This window comes from Sciurus vulgaris (genome assembly GCF_902686455.1).
Source record: "Sciurus vulgaris genome assembly, chromosome: 1".
Taxonomy (NCBI): Eukaryota; Metazoa; Chordata; class Mammalia; order Rodentia; family Sciuridae; genus Sciurus; species Sciurus vulgaris.
In genome coordinates, this window is record NC_136461.1 from 73,069,200 (window position 1) to 73,091,919 (window position 22,720).

Sequence of the window (22,720 nt, forward strand, 5' to 3'; positions counted from 1 at the left end):
GGCTTAGTGGTAAAGTACCCTTAGGTTCAATTCCCAGTACTTAAAACAAACAAAATCCAAAAAACTATTCCCCCCAAAAAACCCATCACAAAACCAGTTACATATAATGGAAAAGGTAGTTAATTCATCAAGAAAATACCGATTTTAATGCCCAACACTGGAACATCTAAATATACAAAAGCAAATATTAACAGAAATGAAGAGAAATAAATAGCAATAAAATAATAGTAGGATATTTTAACAGCTCACTTTCATCAATATAGATTATCCAGACAGAAAAATCAAAGGAAACAATGAACTTGAATAATACTATAGACTAAAAAGACCTAATAAACCTACACACAATATCTCATCCAACAACAGCAAAATGTATTTTCTTCTCTTGTGTATATGGACATGACAGATCATATGTAATGTCATAAAATAAGTCTTAACAAATAAGTCAGTAAAACTTTTTTTTAAACATTTTTCTTAGTGGTTGATGGACCTTTATTTTATTCATTTATTTATATGTGATGCTGAGAATTAAACCCAGGGCCCCACGTATGTAAGGCAAGTGCTCTACCACTGAGCTACAACCCCAGCCCAAATCAGTAAATCTTAACAAATTTAAGAAGACTAAATATCAGATACCTTTTCCAACCACAATGATATAAAACTAGAAAACCACCACATGAGGAAAATTCATAAATATGTGGAAATTAAAAATCATACTCCGAACAAAGAAAAAAGTCAAAGAAGAAATCAAAAGGGAGATTAAGAAATTTCTTGATATAAATTAAATGAAACAACAAAATACTAAAACTTATGGGCTGCAGCAAAAGTAATTCTAAGAGGAAAGTTCACAGGAACAAATGCCTCATTAATAAAAAAATAAAGATCTCAAACAACTTACTACATACCTCAGGGAACTAAAAAGGGAAGAATAAAATAAGTCTAGTTAGCAGATGGAAGGAAAAAATAAGGAGTTCCACAGAAATAAATGAAAAAGAATATAAAAATAATAGACAATATCACCAAAATTGAGAGCTGTTTATTTTTTAAAAAGATAAGCAAAACTGATATACCTTTAGCTAAATCAGAAAGTGCAAGACCCTGGGTTCAATTCCCAAAAGAGAGAGAGAAAAAAAAGTTATTTTTCTATACACTAACAATGAATATTGAAAAAATTAAAAATGCCATTTACATCAGCATCAAAAAAAATTAAATGCTTTTAACTAAAGAGGTGAAAGATCTACATATCTAAATTTATAAAACACTGATAAAAAATGGAAGGCATTAATTAAATGGAAAGATATATCATGTTTTTAAACTGCAATAATCAATACTGTCAAAATGTTCACACTATCCAGAATGGTCTATTTACATCCAATGCAATCCCTATCAAAACTCCCATGGAATTTTTCACAGAAATAGAAAAAATCCTAAAGCTCTGTAAAAGCTCTGGAACTGTAAAAGACCCCAAGTATCCAAAGCAATCCTGAGAAAAACAAAGTTGGCTATATCACATGTGTTGATTTCAAACTACATTACAAAATTACAAAAAAATATAAATCAAAAACAGCATTGCATTCTCATAAAAACAGACAAATCAAATAATGACACAGAATAGAACTCAGAAATAAACCCATGGGTATGTGGTCAACTATTTTTGACAAGGCCACCAAGATGACATAATGGGGAAAGGATATAAAAGGTGGTGGGAAAACTGGATATTCATGTAAAGAATAAAAATGGACCTTTATCTTTTGGGGTGAAAAGAAAAAAGAGGGAATAAGTGAGGAAGCTGTAAAGTTAAGTTAGTTATGAGGGTACCAAAGGTCAGGCTAAGAATTTTGGGTACTTCATTCAGCAAGAATATGAAACTGGAAATTAGAGTTGTACAGTCACTTATCAAAGACTAAAGGATGCATTTGGTTCTGAAGTTCAAAACAGCAGTCTACCATATGCTGGAATGGAGAATGTTTACATTATGATAATCTAAAAAACATGCACACACACGTTATAGTTTTTAATGACTAAATTTGGAAGAAAATACTTTGAAGTGATGTTCAGAACCCCAAAGGTTTATTTAAGGTCACTTTTTATTTACACAGTTTCAGTTTTGAAGAAAATTCCCTTTGTATAACTTTTTTTTTTTTTTTGTATCAGGAATTGAATCCAAGGGCGCTTAACCACTGAGCCATATCCCTAGCCCTTTTTATTTATTTATTTTTAAAATTTGAGGCAGGGCCTCACCAAGTTGCCTAGGGCCTCAAACATGCTGAAGCTGGCTTTGAACTTGTAATCCTTCTGCCACCTCCAAAGCTGCTGGGATAATGTGCACACCACTGCATCTAGCTACAACTCTAATTTCAAAACCAAGTTTCTCCAATTTTGATGAAACTGGAAAACTTTTCCAATTGGTGATGGAACTGGATTGGTACTGTGTGCATCTAGTCAAACTAGCAGTAACATGTTAAACACAAATGGATAAGGAGAAGAAAAAAACCCATAATTTTTAAAAAAATTTAATTGTAAACAAATGGGATACATGTTATTTCTGTTTGTACATGGAGTAACAGCATACCATTTGTGTAATCATACATTTACATAGGGTAATGATGTTTCATTCTGTTATTTCCCCCCAACCCCTCCCACCTCTTTTCCCTCTATACAGTCCCTCCCTTCCTCCATTCTTGCCCCCCTCTCCACCCCCCATTATGTGTCATCATCCTCTTATCAGTGAGATCATTCGTCTTCTGGATTTTTGAGATTGGCTTATCTCACTTAGCATGATATTCTCCAATTTCATCCATTTGCCTGCAAATGCCATAATTTTATTATTCTTTATAGCTGAGTAATATTCCATTGTATATATATACCACAGTTTCTTTATCCATTCATCAATTGAAGGACATCTAGGTTAGTTCCACAATTTGGCTATTGTGAATTGAACAGCTATGAACATTGATGTGGCTTTATCTCTGTAGTATGCTGATTTTAAGTCCTTTGGGTATAGGCCGAGGAGTGGGACAGCTGGGTCAAATGGTGGTTCCATTCGAAGTTTTCTAAGGAATCTCCACACTGCTTTCCAGAGTGGCTGCACTAATTTGCAGCCCCACCAGCAAGGTATGAGTGTACCTTTTCCCCACATCCTCTCCAACACGTTTTGTTGCTTGTATTCTTGACAATCACCATTCTAATTGGGGTGAGATGGAATCTTACTGTAGTTTTGATTTGCATTTCTCTTATTACTAAAGATGTTGAACATTTTTTCATATGTTTGTTGATTGCTTGTAGATCTTCTGTGAAGTGTCTGTTCATTTCCTTAGCCCATTTGTTGATTGGGTTATTTGTATTCTTGGTGTAGAGTTTTTTGAGTTCTTTATATATTCTGGAAATTAGTGCTCTATCTGAAGTATGAGTGGCAAAGATATTCTCCCACTCTGTAGGTTCTCTCTTCGCATTGCTGATAGTTTCCTTTGCTGAGAGAAAGCTATTTAGTTTGCATCTATCCCAGTTACTGATTCTTGCTTTTATTTCTTGTGCTATGGGAGTCCTGTTAAGGAAGTCTGATCCTAAGCCAACATGTTGAAGATTTGGCCCTACTTTTTCTTCTATAAGATGCAGGGTCTCTGGTCTGATTTCAAGGTCCTTGATCCATTGTGAGTTGATTTTTGTGCAGGGTGAGAGATAGGGGTTTAGTTTCATTCTGTTGCATATGGATTTCCAGTTTTCCCAGCACCATTCGTTGAACAGGCTGTCTTTTCTCCATTGCATATTTTTGGCACCTTTGTCTAGCATTAGAAAATCATATTTATTTGGGTTTGTGTCTGTGTCCTCTATTCTGTACCACTGATATATCTGTCTATTTTGGTGCCAGTACCATGCCATTTTTGTTACTATGGCTTTGTAGTATAGTTGAAGTTCTGGTATTGTGATACCCCCCCGTTTCATTCTTCCTGCTAAGGATTGCTTTAGCTATTCTGGGTTTCTTATTCTTCCAGATGAATTTCACGATTGCTTGCTCTATTTCTGTAAGGTACGTCATTGGGATTTTAATTGGAATTGCATTGAATCTGTATAGCACTTTTGGTAGTATGGCCATTTTGACAATATTAATTCTGCTTATCCAAAAACATGGGAGATTTTTCCATCTTCTAAGGTCTTCCTCAATTTCTTTCTTCAATGTTTTGTAGTTTTCATTGCAGAGATATTTTACCTCTTTAGTTAGATTGATTCCCAAGTATTTTACTTTTTTTGAGGCTATTGCAAATGGAGTTGTTTTCCTCATTTCCCTTTCAGCTGTTTCATCGCTTGCGTATAAAAACACTTTAGATTTATGCGTGTTGATTTTATAGCCTGCTATTTTGCTGAATTCATTGATGAAGTCTAGAAGTTTTCTGGAGGAGGTTTTTGGATCCTCTAAATATAGAATCATGTCATCCGCAAATAGTGACAGCTTAAGTTCCTCTTTTCCTATTCGTATCCCTTTAATCTCTTTAGTCTGCCTAATTGCTCTGGCTAGAGTTTTGAGGACAATGTTGAATAGAAGTGGTGAAAGAGGACATCCCTGTCTTGTTCCCATTTTTAAAGGAAAACCATAATTTTAAATTTTACTTCTTATCAAAAGTCTCTTGCTACTGAAATTCAAATAGGGTGTAATGAAGAATTATAACTTTTACTTTCAGTAACCATTTTTCTTCACTTGCTCCTTTCATCCTCCCTTTCTCCTAGTATTTTCCACTTTTCTCTGGGGAAAGTTCCCTCTCCTGATCAGCTCAGAATGTGGTCCAATATAGGTAAAATCAAAGTTTACTTCTCCAAAATTTTACATAGCTTACTGTCAAGCTTTGGTTACCATGAAGAGGTAAAGCTGAAACTGTCAATTACTATTGCCCTCACCTCACCATCTCTTACCCCAAACAGAACATCCCCCAAAACAAAGTCTTCCTGGAAGAGAAAACCAATCTAGAGAAAAAAAAACAACAAAACCAGAATCAGAGTCAAGTGTGAGGAATGGCAGGATGAGTTCTTCTTCTTCTTCTTTTTTTCTTTTTTTTTGTTTTTGGAACCAAGGATTGAACCCAGGGGTGCTCTACCACTGAGCTACAGCCCCAGCCCTTTTTATTTTTTAGTTTGAGACAGGATCCCACTAAGTTGTTTAGGGCCTTACCAAGTTGCTGAGGCTGGCTTTGAACTTGTGATTGTCCTGCCTCAGCTTCCTGAGTTGCTGGGATTACAGGCGTGTGCCACCATGCCTTGCTGGCAAGATGATTTCTTTGGGTGCCTGGATATAATCATACCTGTACTTCCCTAAATATAAGACAATAAATTGCTCTTTATGCTGACAATTTGAGTTTGAGTAATAGTTTGAGTTTCTATAACTTACAACTGAAGGGTTAATAATCAAAGATGCCTTAACAGGTTGTGAGTATAGCTCAGTGGTACAGTTCTTGCCTAGCATATGCAAGGCTCTCGTTTGACCCTCAGCATCACCCTTAGCCCCAAAAGTGCATTAATATCTCTTGAAAATAAACAACACATTTTAGTGCAGTAGTGTACAATTAAATAAAAATAAATCTTTATGTAAAATTTAGTAATATTGAATCGGATAAAACATGTGAGATAATAAAAGTTGAATAATGAAATTCAGTTCTATATAGTTTATTTCAACCTGATTAAACAAAATATACAAAGGAAATTTATGGAATTGCAGTTATGTGCTTAATATTTTATCACACTTTTGAAACCTGGATCCCCTATTTGAATAGGGAAACAAATTGGGTCTATTGGCTCAATGATGCTTTAGAATCTTTAGATACTTAAGTATCTATTATAGTACCTCTCTAATTTATATTTATTATAGGAACAGGTATAAGATTTACTTACTGTAATTTATGGCTATTAATCCCATATGTAATAATTAATGATTATGAAGAGCCTATTTTCCCTTAGAAAAGTATGTTTAAAAAATAAATTAGACCAGGTGAAGATTTTCTCATCTTAAAATGTGATTAACAAAATGCAGGATGTTGAATTTAATGTGGGTCAAGGAGTTTGTTTACTTTTTAGAATCTGTCAAGAATTCAAAAGAAGGCCTCTTTCAAAAGAAATTGGGTCTTAACATTACAAAGTTGTAGGAATCTCAGTGAAGTATTTAAATTTCACTCCCTCCAAATCTTTGACATGGTTATTCATTAAAACCATGTTTATTATAAAACCTGTGGGAATAAATGTGTATTAATCAAATGAGATGAGAGTTATATTTAGGAGAACTCTGATAGCTAAATTCTTTCCTAAGAAATAGCCTATTTCTGGAAAAGTCAATTCTAGATAACAGAGATGGCAAAGATGCATTATAGCATGGAGATTTTCTTTCTTTTTCTTCTTGGGCAAAGGAAAATAGATGATAAATTCTTTGAGTTTTGTCCAGTTTTCAATTTAAATTCTAGCAGGGATGGAGTTCAACATTTTTCTTAGAAATGGGAATACATCCTATTTCACTATCAGGAAATTCCTTTCCACCCTGATATTCGAGTCACATTTTTTGAGGGTATTTTGTTCCACTTTTCCCAACAACTCTATACAACTCTATAACACATTTGATTCAATTCATCCTACCTCTTCCCTGTTTCAATAAGACACATTACACTTGTAGATAAAATCTGAATTCCTTAAAATTCATTTTAGTTGTCTGTCTAGTAATATTATAAACAACACAATTCTACATAAATCTTTTACCATATCAGATTTCTGAAATTGCTTTAGAATGTAAATTTTTTTCTCAAAGTGCATTTGTAGGAAACCTATTTCCACTGGTACTTTTATACCAACAGTCTTTCTGGCATTATTGTTTTTGAACTTTCTTCTTCAATTTCTATCCCAGGTTATATGGACATTTGTGTTCTACTAATTTTTCCTATACTCATTATCTTTTCATATTTCTAATCCTTCAAAGTCTCTTTAATGCCTCTGGTTTTGTTCTGGTCTAAAACTTATTCTAACTGTAAACCAAAAATGAATTCCATTAATGTCCAATTTTATCATTGTTTTTTAACCATTAAGTACATAGATGCAATACAGATATAATAATCCTTTACTCTTTTATAGCCACATTGCAGTTTCATAACTATATAAATTCCAATAAAATTAGCAAACCACAATTTCAATATGTGAACTGCCATAAGGTATAAATTAAGCTATGTATATATACAAATACAAACATATACATTTCACTAGCACATTGAAGAGTTCCAAGTGGTTTTCCCCTTCTTTACTGCTAGATGTATCAAAACAGAATCAACATGGTCATCACAACACCCATTTGTGTGGTAGTGAGAATAGACTGGGTCTGGATGAGGCACAGAATTCATAAAACATAGCTCATTGTGTGAATAGTAGTCAAGTTCATTAGCACCGAGCACTGATTGTTCAAACAATGTGGAGCTGCTGATTTTACGAACTGAATACAAGAAATAGTAGTTAACAGTATTTATTTAATTAAGCCTTTCCACAATACAACATACTGGGAGCTTCTCTAGTATAAAAGTTGTCTTTTATACTAGAGGGGATAAATTACGTATATACTCCAAAGACAAGAATAGGCAACTGAAGAAGGATCAGTTTTCCTTAACAAGATGGTACCTGGCACAACGGTTCTCTTTAGTGAGATGCCACTACAGAGAATGCCAACTTTCAATTCACTTGTTGACTTTGGTGGTCTTTAGCTATGGTCTTGCATCAAACTAACAAAAAAGTTTCCAGCCTATAGGAGTAAGCATATTAAAAACTGAAGTCTAATGAAATCTATGCTGATCAGGCTCAATAGGGGTTCATACCATGAAAAAAGGCCCTTATATAAAGTCAATTTATTAAAAGAAAAAGTTTAGATTGTGTACTTTTCAGACAAATCAAAAATTCCAACAGCCATTAATAATATCCCAATTATCCAACAGCCCATCAATGCATAATTCTTTGCAACTGTTGGAATTTTCACCTTCTTCTTCCAAAAGAAGTTCTCAATTTTCATTGCCAAGGTTCTTGGTAGATTCACTTTTCACTGGGGGGGGAAAAAAGTAAATAGTCAAATATTTATACTGTTTCTGTTTAGCTTGTTCTGTTTTCCCCTCATGTCTCCTCCTTTCTGATGCGTAGCAACAGCACTGCTCACAGGGATAGACAAACCATGTTATGTCCCAGGCAGCTGGGATATACAATTCTGGTCATAATAAATAGAGAAATGATGTCTGAAAGTAGCAATCATATATTGTGAGGTAACATCTTTCCTGACTCTGTGGAAGACTTGGGAATGGGCATTCACAGTGTGGTTATAATATCATATGTATGCTCTGAATAGATCACTATTATCACACAGGCTGGCCACATGTGGTTGGAATAAAATTTTCCATGATTTTTTTTAAACTTAAAATTAAGGGCCAGTATGTGATGAATGAATGTGGGCTCACAAAAGACTAGACAGCCAATTGACATATCCTTCCTTTCACAGGAAAACAGACACAGAGTAGAAATGAAGCTCCTTTTAGGCTTTTGTCTTGCTTAAGGTAAGCAAGATGAAGCTCCATTATCTCACTAAAATGAGCTTCTTGAGAACAGAAACTGGACTTTTCCTCCCTGTATCTATTCCCAGAATGCAGAGCATGTTTGCTCAAGCACACCACTTTTTACTTCTTCTTCTTATTGTTTCTAAATCTGCAAAATGGGAACCAGAGTAACTGCTGTATTTATTTCATTGTATACAATATAAAAGGAAATAATACATAAAAACCCTTTGAAATTTCTGTGCAAGTGAAATACACATTATTTTGATCAAGGCTTATAGCTATTTATCTCCTCTGGGTAGATAAGGAAAATAAAGGTCAGAGAGGCAGAGTAGATACTCAAGGGTCAACAGCTTACAAAAACTGATGCTAGAACCATAAATCTGGGTCTTTGCCTTATATTACAACCGACAAGTTCCTGGGTTTGCTTAGATTTCAGACTGTATCAGCAACAAAAATGGTATTTATTGAGTCTTTCTATGAGTAAGGCACAGAAATAAATTCCATCCAATTTTATAAACTCTAGCAGTCTTTTAAGTGCCTCCATAACATTATAAGCTAACTGGTTTCTCCTATGGCTTCCCTGCATTTTACATAAACTGTTATAGTACTCACTGTACTATAAAGTTTACAGGTATGTTCATGTGCCTCAGATCCCATCTCTACCCATGCTATATACACTAAAAGGGAAAAGAAGGATAAGGAGGAATGAGGGGAGGAGACAGAAGGAGGAAAAAAAAAAAAAAAATCAAAGGATTTATTGGCCTAACAAAGGAAGTTGCTATACTAGGTATTTTTACTAATTCAAATTCAAATAATCAATTTTGGGACGATGTCTTCTCTAAAAGTAGAGGCATTTTCTAAAATTGAGTTATAAGAACATCAGAAATACATTTTGCTCAGATTTTTAAATTAATGTGGCTTTGTAGCAGTGTAAAGAGCATTTTTCCCTTTCTTTGCCTACTAAAACTGCCTAGTTTTCTTTCAACAGGATTCCATTTTTCTTTTTTACTTAGGACTGAAATGCAGCATATTTTTATTAAATCATTTAAATCTGTTAGTCTAACTTTGGCAAATAAGAAACTGAAAAGTCAGTTTCACCATTCTGAGCATTACCCACTGGATTAATATAAGGGATTAATCAACACTGTGTATCTCCAATCTAGTGAGCTACCTTAATTGCTTAACCTTTTTACATTCCTTAAAAAGAAAAAAAGAAAACCCCCCCCCAAAAAAAAAAAAAAAAAAAAAAAAAAACCAAAACCAAAACAAACAAACAAAAATACCTTGCCCAGTGCTGATTAATTCAGGTAGACTTTTTGAAAAATAAATTATGGCAATCTACAATCACAACAAACCTAACAACCATAAAGTGTGAAAACTACTGAATCCCAGCCCAGAAACACATTTCCCCCTAAACTAGAAAACAGACACCTTGCGCTATGAACTCAGGATCCAAATCCAACTTTTTTCCAGTTTCAGGAGAATTTCAAGGTTCTCCAAAGAAAATGCTCTAATCCCACTCCTCATCAAGTGACCACCCTACAGAATATCAAATGCTATGAGAATGTGAAAAGAAACAGGCACCTTGGAGTGCTTATGAAAAGAAATGCATGTACAGGAAGGCCTGGCATTATTGTTAAGGTGTGTGTACTTATGATGTGACAACTCTGGTATGTTCTTTAAATTCTGTCAGATCCTCTTCAGTTCTCTGCTCCAGCAGTTCTAAATAATCCTTTGTACTGAAAACACTAATCACCTATATTCCTGTAAAAATATCAAACAAAATTATGTTTCAGAGTATAAGATTTTACCTAAGGTTCCAAGTACTCTATCCAAGTATCTTTTCTTATTGCTTCATTATAGGAAGACTTACGTGAATGTGTATTCCTAAACAAGGTGAAAGAGGTGCTGTGTGTGCTGTGTTTATTTATACAGACGATGTTTGCCCTGGCTAGTAACTCACATTACTAAACAACTTTCCTTGAAGCTATTTAGAGAGAGCATTATGTGGATTATATTAAAGAAAAGGGTTTTAAAGTTTAAAAAAGTGAAACTGATCCTTTAAAATTAAAATTTGTAATTTACTTTGAGAAAAAAATTATATATTCTCAAATTAAAGAATACACATAGGATTTAGAGGCCCAAAATTTATTATTAAAAACTTCATGTTTGCTTAATTTAAATCTAGTTTCAAGTTGTGGTGTAGACAAAATTTTGGCTACCTTAAAAAAAATTTCTTCTAATAACTTGTGCCAAGAAAGAAAAAAATTTATATCCATGTACAGAGAATACCTTACAACATAGGTTACTGCCTATCACAGCTATGTAACAATAAAACCTGAAATGCATATGTCAATTATACTATTAAAAAAAAAAACAGAGATCAACCCAGCGCAAGGATTCCATGTTCCTCTGCATTTTTTTTTTTTTTTTTAAAACAATGAAACAGCCTGTACAATTTTTATTTTTTGGCTGAAAATGTTATCTAACAGTTTTGAGTTAAGGTGAGTAATCTCTCTCACCTTTTAAAAGTAATTACTTAATTTTATTTGTCCTCTAGAATCTTGTACTCTGAAACATAATTTGTTTACTGTAGTAATAAATGCAAATATGGATAAGTTATTTTATACACTTATATATACTTATGTATACCTTTATGTATACCTTTTCCTAGTTCTAATACTTTCCCATATGGTCAAGTATTCTGGGCATAAATGAAATGAAATAAAACCAGAAGGCTTAAAAGAGAGGTGAAGGGTCAAGACATGGTACACCATGTCTTTTTGCTGTCAAAATTTTATACGTGTTCCTTTCAACACTGTCCCTCGCTATAAGGTAGAATATTAAAAATACCTTGTAATCTCTCATTTTAGGAGTCTTTCAAGAAAGTTTTAACTAGAGCATTAATTTATCTCATCATGGAAAACTCCAATAGGGCAAAAACATCCTCTCAAAGCCAGACATTCAATTTGATTCATTCATTTAAAGTTGGCATTATAAAACTTACATGCTTTCAAATAGGACAGAAGTAACAGTTGTTTATCTGATTCTTTATATTATTAACTGTAGCTATAGAATAAATTCTTATAACTTTGTAAATATACTGAAAAAAACAATATGTAAAGAAATAAGGGCAGTCACATAATTGCTTCAGTTTCTTTAAAAAGTTACTGTAAGTACTAAGAACAAATTTACTTACCTTGGTGAAGAACTTTCATGTCATTACTAGATCCTTTCAACACCACATATAATGTTGGGTATTCAATGATCACTTTGTTCCTTAAATTGTCTAGGAGACTTTTATAAGGATCCAGTTCATAATACCTTAGTAAGTTAAAAAAGCAAAACACAAACACAAATATCCTTAGCATTCAAAATGACTCATAAATAAAACACACGTAAGAGAATCTCTTACATTAAATATTTTAAAAGTGATGACATTAACTCAGTAGCCATTTTCTTATAAGTTTAAGCCTTTTGAGAAAACCAGGTAAAAGAACTATTATACAGAGTTTCCAAAACTAAATCAAAAGTGGGGATATAGCTCAGTTGGTAGAGTGCTTGCCTCATATGAACAATGCCCTGGGTTCAATCAACAGCACCACAAAAAAAAAAAAAAAAAAAAAAAAAAAGTGTATCAAATATTTTAACATTAGGAAGCCTTTTAACAAGTCACTAATTTTCATATCAAGCAGGAATAAAGACTTTATATAATATATAATATTTGTGTTTAATGTATTATGATTTTATCTTGGATAAAAGAATGACTAGGTAAAAATTAAAATTCCACAATTATATTTACTTTGAGCCTTAAAAACACATTATGATAAATAATTTCTAATAACATGGCAGAAAATAATTGGCTATAAAATACTGTAAAAAATCAATTATAATTATAAATGGTTTCTAGAAATTAATATTGCCATAAAATTAAATTTTGTCTTTATTCTGAAATTTAAAAGAATAGGTTTAGGTTTCTGAATGAGGCAAGAGCACAAAATTTAAGAATTGCAGAGATAATCAGTCATGGTACCATGACATAACTGTTGACTATGTCACAGGTAATTAGACACAAATATTCATTAAGGTATGAAATTTTCAAGTTGTTACTTCATAAATCTAAGCTGAATAAAGATGCATCTCTTTTTCTGTAAGTAAGCTTTTGCTTGCATTTTTTGGGGAGAAAAAGGGCTAGCATTTGAGCTAGCTCACAATCAGTGGCATGTACAAATATTCTGGCACATTAGTATCATTTCAAGTCAAAGAAGAAAAAGTTGAGAACATGTTCACCAGTATAGTGCAGAAGTTCTTCAGCTTTCTTCTCCATCTCTATCAATGACAGATATTCATACGTAAAACAGTTATCCATGATACTTCCCCCTCAAGAAAGCATACTGGGATACAAGTGTACAAGAGTGAGACTCATCAGGATACACTTGAATCTGCTGTAATTTCAAGCAATTGTGAATGATTTCTTAATTAATAACAAATCATTTACATCCTAACTCATAGCTGAGTCTACAGCATACTACTAAGAACTCTAGTGGAGTGATTTCTCTAAATTCTAAGTTTGTTCTGGGCAATAGTTTTCAAATAGGGGGAAACACAAGGTTTAACACAATGTAAACCCAAGCCTACTATAAAAACTGATGTCTTACAAAATAAATCAAACAACATTGCCCTATGTAAATTTATGATTTTTAATTAAAATTAAAAATTAAAAAAAAAAACCAAACTGATGTCTTTTTAAGAAGTAGGTGACAAAGCAAACTGTAAACCAAAACTTCATTATGTTCTTTTATGATCACTCACTCCACCCCTTGAATTTAAAAGTTAATTTTAGAATCACAGAATTTATGTTGAGAAGAAACTTGAAACAGGTTTCTAAACCAGCCATCCTAGTGTCCACAGACCATAGAATGCATACATCATTCTTTTCCCTGTGTAATATAATACAGATGTGCTTAAAAAACTTTAAAAGTAGTTCGAGCATTCCAAGATTAATTGTTTCACATCTTTTAAACATTATTTCTCCTTGAAATATGCAGGTTTTTTCCTTACGTGAACAGTAATTACACGAAAGAGAAAAATGAGATTATATTAGATAGCTGAGAACAAAATTTATGAAGTAAAATATAAAATGAGAGAAAACAAGACTTGAATTCACAAACAGGAAATTTTCAAATAGCAACCTACAAACGTGCAATAACTAATTAGCATATTTAAAACAATCATAAGCCTTTTACTAAGAGACATTTTTCAAATAAGGTAACATTTTCTTATTTCAGGTTTTGTAAATAATTTTCGGCATATACTTAAATGCTTTAGGTGTTTTATTCTTTTTTTGTGTGTGTGTGTTGATTGACCTTTATTTTATTTGTTTATATGTGGTGCTGAAAATCGAACTCAGGGCTTCACACGTGCTAGACAAGTGCTCTAACACTGAGTCACAACCCCAGCCCAGGTGTTTTATTCTTTTTTGTAGTATTAAATCTGCCTGAAGACTGGAGTGCCCAGCTGGTCACTGAAGACTGGTCTGCACCTTCCACTGCTCAGGCCACTGAGTGGGTAGGAACAACCAAGTGGTCTTGAGCTGTTCTGCAGACACTTATTAAGCAAAATGGAAATAAGGTTATGGAAAATAAACACTAGTTTCTTTAAAAAAAAAAAAAATCTGCATGAGTTTCTCCAAAACTAAAACAATAAGAAACAAGAAAAAGAGTTCTTTAAAAGCCACATGGGAATCAGAACTTAATATTATTGTTGATATAGTATAAAATACATGCCCAGCAGAGGAATGTTCAAATATATAAAAAAAATTACAAGCATGTAACAAACTACATGTGCTTTCACCCCTAAAAACTAATGATTATGCTTCCTTACTTAAAAAATTGGGTTCCTATTTTATGTGCCAAGATTGTAAAGCACATTAAGATACAAAAATTTTTTTAAAAGACTTGTCAACTCAAAGAATTGTTTTTAAAATAGTTTATTCAATTGCAATAAATTATGGTTATGTTAAGTAGTTATGTTGAGTGGTTCTGATTAGAATCACTGGATTTTAATTGGTGTTTACTCTAATATGTTGCAAACTTCTAATCGTAGCAATATTGCTTAGGTTCTAGTCCACAGCTTTCTCTGTTAACTGAAGTCAGAGTTCACTAAAGAATCTTTAAGTTGAAATTCTGAACTTCTTAGATTTTTGTACTATTAGTGGTTACTTAATCTACTGTTATCATTTATCAGCTATTTAAAAGTACATTATGGAAACTATTCACAAAGATTCATCAGGGGCTGGGGATATGGCTCAGTGATACAGCACTTGCCTAGTATGGATGAGGCCATCAGTTCAATGCCCAGTACCTACCCTCGGCCCCCATTCAAAAAAAAAAAAAAAAAAAAAAAAAAACAGTGGGGGAAGGAGTTAACATTACTTATGTACTTAGAATTTAGTTAAATTGAGCAGTAACTTTTAGTGATTGCTTAGACTTGGAGTCTAATAGTGAGTTAATGTTCTGCTTCCAACATTCACTATGGTCTGTTATTCTGGACAAGTTACTCCTCTAATTCCCAATTTTCATGTCTGCAAATGGATAATGATAGTACCACCTCAGAGAGTTATTGTGAGGGCTAAGTGATCAAACACAAACTTCTAGTTCATTTTATTTAAGCCATGAACACATCAGTTTTTCATTTGTATTCACCTAAAACAATACATTCTTATAAACTTTCAGAACAAAGTTACTGGACTTTTTTAGCAACAAAGAATGGCATTTATGTAAGCACTGAAGTATACATCTGCCTTTATACATTTTGCATTTTAAATGTAGACTTACAACTTTCAGTGCAATTTTATTATATTATTATCATGCTTACTTTCCAAGCCTCTGAAAGTATTTTGAATATTTTTGTTTCCATTATCTTGAAGAAGGTTTTGAGAATTCAGCTTTGTACTGCCTGAAACATTTAGGCTTTAGCTTGTTTGCAAGACATTAAGTCAATGAATCCCAGGGGGCATCTATATCTTTTTGAAAGTTTCACCAAATCTGGTATTTCCATTAGTAGAATGATTCTGCTACCATAAGACGAACTACTTAGGTTTGGAAGAATTAAGATACCAACATTTGTCTTTCTTCTTACCCTCAGGGACCCCTCAGACATTTCCTCTTGTTATTTCACTTGCTTACTAACACAGGCCTCTCTAGCTGACCCTGCTCCAGGCAGCTTCACAGGGGCATTATGAGGGCAGCAGGGCTCCCAGACTCAACAGGTGTTACAGTGACTGACATTATATAAATAAATGTCCTGATACCCAAGGGCGTGCTTTTAATCTTGGCTCTCTCCTACTAACTTTCAAAGAAACTGGCTAAGTTCTTGAACTTCCTTCTTTGCATTTTATTAGCAAACAGAAGTACCTTTTCTTACTTTTTATAACTCAAAAAGAGTAAAAACAGCAGGGACTATGGGGTGGGATTCACAAACTACTTCATTTCCCATCTGATCAATGATGATCCTTGAATCATCACACCTTCTACTTCCTAAAAAATACTAAAACCAGGTTTGGGGAAAAAAAAAAAAAAAAGAATTTTTTTTCCAGATTTAATAATCTAATATCCCTGAGGCCACAGTATTTTTCCACCACAAAATAAAATCACTGGATGGGGTGATCTCCAAGATTCCACCAACTCTAAAATTCACATTTTTTGATTTTTATCTGCCAAAGTTAGCATTTAACCCATACTCTAGTATAGCTGTATTTATTTATCAATCTAGGTTTCTGGGTTAAAAGTGTAACTACCTGATTCTCAAAGTACAAAGTTGAGGCTTGGCTTAAAAAAAAATCTTAACAGCATAAACCAGTTCATTGTTAACTGATGGCTAAATATTTTTAAAGAATGGCTCATTCTGGCATAATGGAATTCATTAAAGTTTTGGAATCAATTACAAACTAAATATTAGTGATTCACACCAAATTCCTTCAAAATAACACAAAAATGAAAGTACTACACTTTAATAGAGTAGAAAGAATGGATTAAGTGAACAAACCGACTTTCAAAATCTAGTGAAAAGGAAAGAAACCAGAATGTTAAAGAAGACTCAGAATAAAGAGAGAAAAACAGAAAAAGTCAAATTAAAATATATAAAACAAAACTAAGTACAGGAGGTCATCAGTTTTAAATATTGCTTTTTTAAAGGTATTGTTTAAAATGTGACAATCTTTGCAACTCATAATAGCAAAGACACATTAGAAACAGCTCTTATCAAAGTTATTTTTTTACTCAATCTATTAGTTTTCATATTTAAAAAATATATAGCATATGAATTAAATAAACACATTGGTGTATTTTGTTTTGGAATTTTTATGTACCCAGGTCAGTGAAGATTATACACACTAAACAAGGAGTATAGGTCATGAGTTGTGCAGTAAAAGTATAAAGCTCAATAGTTCAGATCTGCACTAGTATATTATGAAAACTATAGATATGGTATACTAATTACACATTTTAAAACATGCTCTAATGAGAGGCTTCTAAGAGCTGACTTGTTTAGATATTGTTTCTTGAAACTTTTTTCTGATTGCCACTGGTGAGTTAAAGGGGATTTAACTTTTCCTCATCTGTAGGAAAAATATCTATTCATGATTTTTTAAATATAAGTGAAAATGTTTCTAAACTAGTACCAGTAATAAGATTTCATACTCCAAAAGTAATTTAGCTTCTCTAAGCAGGGAAATGACATACTTATTAGAAATTATATTTATGACCTATAATGAGTTTAAATCTTGGCCTTATAACTGTAACTTGGTTTCTTTGAGTAAATCAATTTCTTGGGGCCTAAAATTCCTATCTTGTAAAGATATATTACACATTTTATTAAAATCAATGCATGTTAAAACAAACACACTGGCTGGCATTTATTCTTCAAATGATTCTTCAAATAATTATTTAGTGTCTACCTTAGATAGCAATGCACAGAAATAAATCCCACAGTGACATGGGATACCAGAAAAACAAAGCAATTACTTCACTGGGATAAATGTCAGGATAGGAATCTAAAGCTAAATACTCGGTAGACATGCCCTTGTATTCTGTATCTACCTCCAAATGTTCTTTCAGGCTGCAGTGCTTTCTGTGTAGGTACTGGATATGATAACTTTAGCTTTCCCTTCTACTTATTAGGTTCTTTTTCTTCTTTTATTACTAGCTTTATTGAGGTATAATTGTCAAGTAGGAACTGCATACACTTATGTGTACAAACTGATATACTAACATGTTTATACTGTGAAATGATATCACAATCAGGCTAATTAATCTATTCATCACCTCACATTAGCATTTTCTTTCTTCTTGCTAGGCAAGTGCTCTATTGCTGAACTGCAACCTCAGTCCTAAAAATATTTTGAGACAAGAGTCTCACTAAATTGCCAGCCCTCCTGCCTCATCCTCCAGAGTAGCCAGAATTACAGGTGTGCACCACTACACCGGCAGCATTTTCTTTTTCCTTGTGGTGAGAATACTTAAGATGTATCCTCTTAGCAACTTTCAAGTATACTGTACAGTATTATTAATTGGTTTTTCAAATCCTTTCTTCTTGCATTTTCTTCTTATTAATGTAGGGTATTCTAATTAGCCTTACTCCTGTTAACAAAACAAATTCTCACTGGGTTGAACTGAATGCAAGAGTTCGATCAATACAGACTCCTACATCTACAATCTTTATTAGGATGTGTCATTTTGCAAAATCTGATTAGATCCCTTAGAGAAACTTTCACTAAAGGGTTGACTAAATAGTTCATGAATTAACTACATCTTACAATGATACTACTTTAGAGTTGGCAAGAACTTTATTTAGTCTTTTTTAATCTTCCTAGTGAGTATACCGAACTCCCTAGAAGTATCTTGCTCAGGGTAACTCAAAGAATGTAGAATTGGGACTAGAAAACAGATCTTGTGAATTCCTACATTAACTGTTGCTTGTTTCACTCATCAACATATATTTACAGAGCCTACCTTGTTCCAATACTGTTCTTAGCATTGGGAATACCATAGTGAACTATATTGTTTGCTAGAGCTGAAAGGACAAAGGCTTTCTTTTTTTTTTTTTTTTTTTTTTTTTAATTTGGACAAAGGCTTTCTAAGAAGAAAGTATGTGTAAGGTAGAGACAAAAATACCCTAGGTTTATAGTACTCAGCAGACAGTATGACTATGGTTAATACACATCAAATTCAGACAGCTCTGGTGCTTACAAGTTACAATGAGAGGTCTAGTTAGAGCACGTCAAAGCTATTTGGCTAAAATGAAATATCTGAATCACCTAGAAATTTCAACTACTGTCATTATTTCCTCCAAGAGAATACAAAGTTGGCCACAAAAATATTGTATAATGTAATTACAATGGATAAACATAATAGATTAACATTAAAGTATATCCCAAGTTAGACAGAAAATTCTCATTTCTGTATAATATTTCATGATTCCCTTAAGAAAGATCAAAATAGTATATACTTAAAATAAGACTACTGATATGGAAATTGTAGACTTGTACTCTGCTGAGAATTTCATTTCTATGTCACTTTAGATCTACTCTGAAGGACAGCCTTTCAAACTGTTTTCAAGTTCAAAGTCACTGAGATTTTAATAATTGTGTTTGAATCTGTCTTATAAACACTCAACCAGCTGTGCCAACTAGCTGAACCTCAGCTTCCCTAGAGATAAGTTTACAATTTTTATCATAAAACCACTTTAAGAAGAATGCTACTTGTAAAGCTCATTCTATCCCTGGAAGAGTGTCATCCCTGACATGATAAAAATGTTTAGTATCCCTTTCTATGTAGTTCCTTTATGTGTGTAGACATACTTCAGGTTTATCCTAACATTTTCTAATCCTTCAATGATAAACATATTGCCTTTGTTTTACAATCTAGATCCAAACTATGGTCAGGGCTGGGGTGGTGGCTCAGTGGCAGAGCACTTGCCTGGCATGTATGAGGCACTGGATTCGATCCTCAGTACCACATAAAAATACACTTAAAAAAATAAAGATGCTGTATCTATCTAGAACTAAAAATATTTTTTAACAAAACAAAACAAAATATGATCAAAGTTTAATACTATTCTAAGAATATACTTATCCAGACCATTACTACTTTGAAATAATCAACAATCCCAAATGATTAACAAAGAACTGTTCTTGGGTTTTACATAATCTGAGAATATGCTTCATAATCATTTATAGCACCAAGAGGCATGTGCTATATTGCAAAAAAACATGTTATAAAGCTTTGCAGGCAGGCAGGCAGGCAGGCCGAGATTTAGATCTATGTTCCACCACACTGTGGTTATGCAGCTGTAAGCAGGGCTCTCCATGCAATTATATGTTTTAATGACTATATAACATAACACAACTAGAACGTATATAAAGTACATAACAACACCTCAATAGTAGTTAGGCACTCAATGCAGGGTGTCATACTCCACATTCCATGAGGACATCAAAAAGTCTCTAGATTTAACTCTGATTTTAACTCATTCTCACGGCAAATATTTTTTTTTGTGTGTGGAAACTAGCCAGAGCAATTAGATAGAATAAAGAAATTAATAGGATACAAATAGGAAAAGAACTCAAACTATCCCTATTTGCTGATGACATGATTCTACATTTAGAACACCCAAAAAACTTCACCAGAAAAATTTTTAGAGCTCATAAGTGAATTCAGCAAATATAAAATTAACACCCATAAATCAATTGCATTACTATATACCAGTGATAAATCAACTGAAAGAGAAATTAGGAAAACTATCTCATTCATAATAGCCTCAAAGAAAATAAAATATTTGGGAATCAATATAACAAAAGAAGTGAAAGACATCTGTAATGGAATTACAGAATTCTAAAGAAAGAAACTGCAGATGAATTTAGAAGATAGAAAGATCTCCCATGCTCTTGGATAGGTAGAATTTACAAAGTCAAAATGGCCATACTACCAAAGCACTACACAGATTTAATGCAATTCCTATTAAAATCCCAATGATATTCTTCATAGAAGTAGGAAAAGCAAGCATTTTTCACTTGGAAAAATAAGAGACCCAGAATAGCCAAAGCAATCCTTAGTGAGAAAAGTGAAATAGGGGGCATCACAATAACAGACCTTAAATTATACTACAGAGCTATGGTAACAAAACTGGCAAGGTGTTGGCACCAAAACAGACACGAAGACCAATGGTATAGGATGGAAGACACATCACCTCATACTAGATAAAGGTACCATAAATATATATTGGAGGAAAGATAGCCTCTTCAATAAATAGTGCTGGGAAAACTGGAAATCTATATGTAAAAAAATGAAATTAGACCCCTATCTCTTACTCTGCACAAAACTCAAAGTGGATCAAGGACCCAGGCATTAGACCAGATATCCTGTGCCTGCTAAAAGAAAAAGTAGGCCCAAATCTCCATCACGTCAGCTTAGAAAACAACTTTGTCAACAAGACTCCTAAAGCACAATAAATGGGATAGTATCAAACTAAAAAGTGTCTTTACAGCAAAAGAAACAATCAAGAATGTGAAGAGAGAGCCTGGAAAATAGGAGAAAATCTTTGCCACCTGCACCTCAGATAGAGCACTAATCTCCAGGATATATAAAGAACTCAAAAAACTTAACAACAAAACCCCCCAAATAACATACTGAATAAATGGGCAAAGGAAATGAATATCCACTTCACAGAAGAAATACAAATGGTCAACAAATATATGAAAAAATGTTCAACATGACTAGCAATTAGAGAAATATGAATCAAAACTACAGAGATTTCATCTCACTCCAGTCAGAATGGCTGGATACAAGTAACAATAAATGTTGGTGAGAATGTGGGAAAAAGGTACACTAATACACTGCTGGTGGGACTACAAATTGGTGCAACCACTCTGGAAAGCAATATGGAGATTCCTTAAAAAGCTTGGAATGGAACCACCATTTCACCCAGTTAGTTATTCCACTCCTTAGCATACACCCAAAGGACTTAAAATCAGTATACTACAGTGATGTGGTCACATCAATGTTCATAGCAGTTCAATTCACAATAGCTAAGCTATGGAACCAACCTAGGTGCCCTTCAATAGATGAATGGATTAAAAAAATGTGGTACATGTACACAAGGGAATATTAGTCATCCTTAAAGAAGAATGAAATGATGGCATTTGCCAGTAAATGGATGTAAATGGAAATTATCATGCTACGTGAAATTAGCCAATCCCAAAAAACCAAAGGCTGAATGTTCTCTCTGATATGTGGATGCTGACCCACAATGGGGGCGGGGTTGGGGGAGGAGTGGAGGTTTACCAGATTGGACAGTGGGAAATGGGAGGACAGGAGGGATGGGACTGGAAAGACTGCAGAATGATTCGGACATAAATTTCCTATGTTCATATATGAATACATAACCAGTGTAACTCCATATCAAGTACAACCATCAGAATGGGAAGTTATACTCCATGTATGTATGTCAAAATACATTCTACTGTCATGTACAACTAAAAAGAACAAATTTTTTAAGAAAGGAAAAAATAACCTAATTTATGATGTATTATAAGTTTTGATGACTTAAAAGGAAACTGTTACATAATTTTTAAGTAAATTCACTAGAATCTAAAACCATGCAATCTGGTATCAATAAGATCCATTTAAACATACTATGGACAAGCTCTTTTTTAACAGTTAGAAATCCTGTTCAGTTTCTTTTTCCTTTGAACTCATATTTCCATTCCAATTCTCCCACAGAATTCTATTCTACATAATGTTTATGCCTGAAAATCTTTTACTGATTACATAATTATATTTCTCTGCAACGAAAATGTGTATCTAAAATTTTAATTTTATTACCTATAACTTCAAGGCTTTAATGTGAAGACTTCTTCTGTACTGAATAATTTTAAGTATTATCAGTAGAAAACTGACCAAAACAACACAAACATATCACAAATATTTAAAGTAAAATTTTATGCGAAAAGCCTTTTTTTTTTTTTTTTTGTACTGGGGTTGAACCCAGGGATGCTCAACACTGAGCCATATCCCCAGACCTTTTTATTTTGAATCAGGTTCTCACTAAGATGCTTAGGACCTGCTCTATTGCTGAGGCAGACTTTGAACTTGCAATCCTCCTACTTCAGGCTCCTG

The 22,720-nt window shown here is 33.3% G+C and overlaps 1 protein-coding gene across 4 annotated transcripts in view; it reads right to left on the reverse strand.

Annotated features, from left to right (window-relative positions):
* The window catches only part of ZNHIT6 (zinc finger HIT-type containing 6), a 116,381-nt gene that overhangs the window by 50,002 nt on the left and 43,659 nt on the right, over positions 1 to 22,720 (reverse strand). Inside the window, exons 9-11 of one of the 4 annotated variants that reach the window (XR_013763814.1) lie at positions 11,746 to 11,870; positions 10,131 to 10,310; positions 7,972 to 8,044 (exon numbers count right to left, since the gene is read on the reverse strand). The exons of 1 other annotated variant lie outside the window; for it this stretch is intronic. Coding sequence is in view for 2 of the 3 variants with exons in the window: in XM_079139799.1 (XP_078995925.1) it covers positions 10,303 to 10,310; positions 11,746 to 11,870 (133 nt within the window). In the remaining variant the exon portion in view is untranslated. Of the gene's footprint in view, positions 1 to 7,971; positions 8,045 to 9,781; positions 10,311 to 11,745; positions 11,871 to 22,720 lie in introns of those variants that run through there. 2 more of the 4 variants (XM_079139799.1, XM_079139798.1) reach the window with 2 other exon arrangements.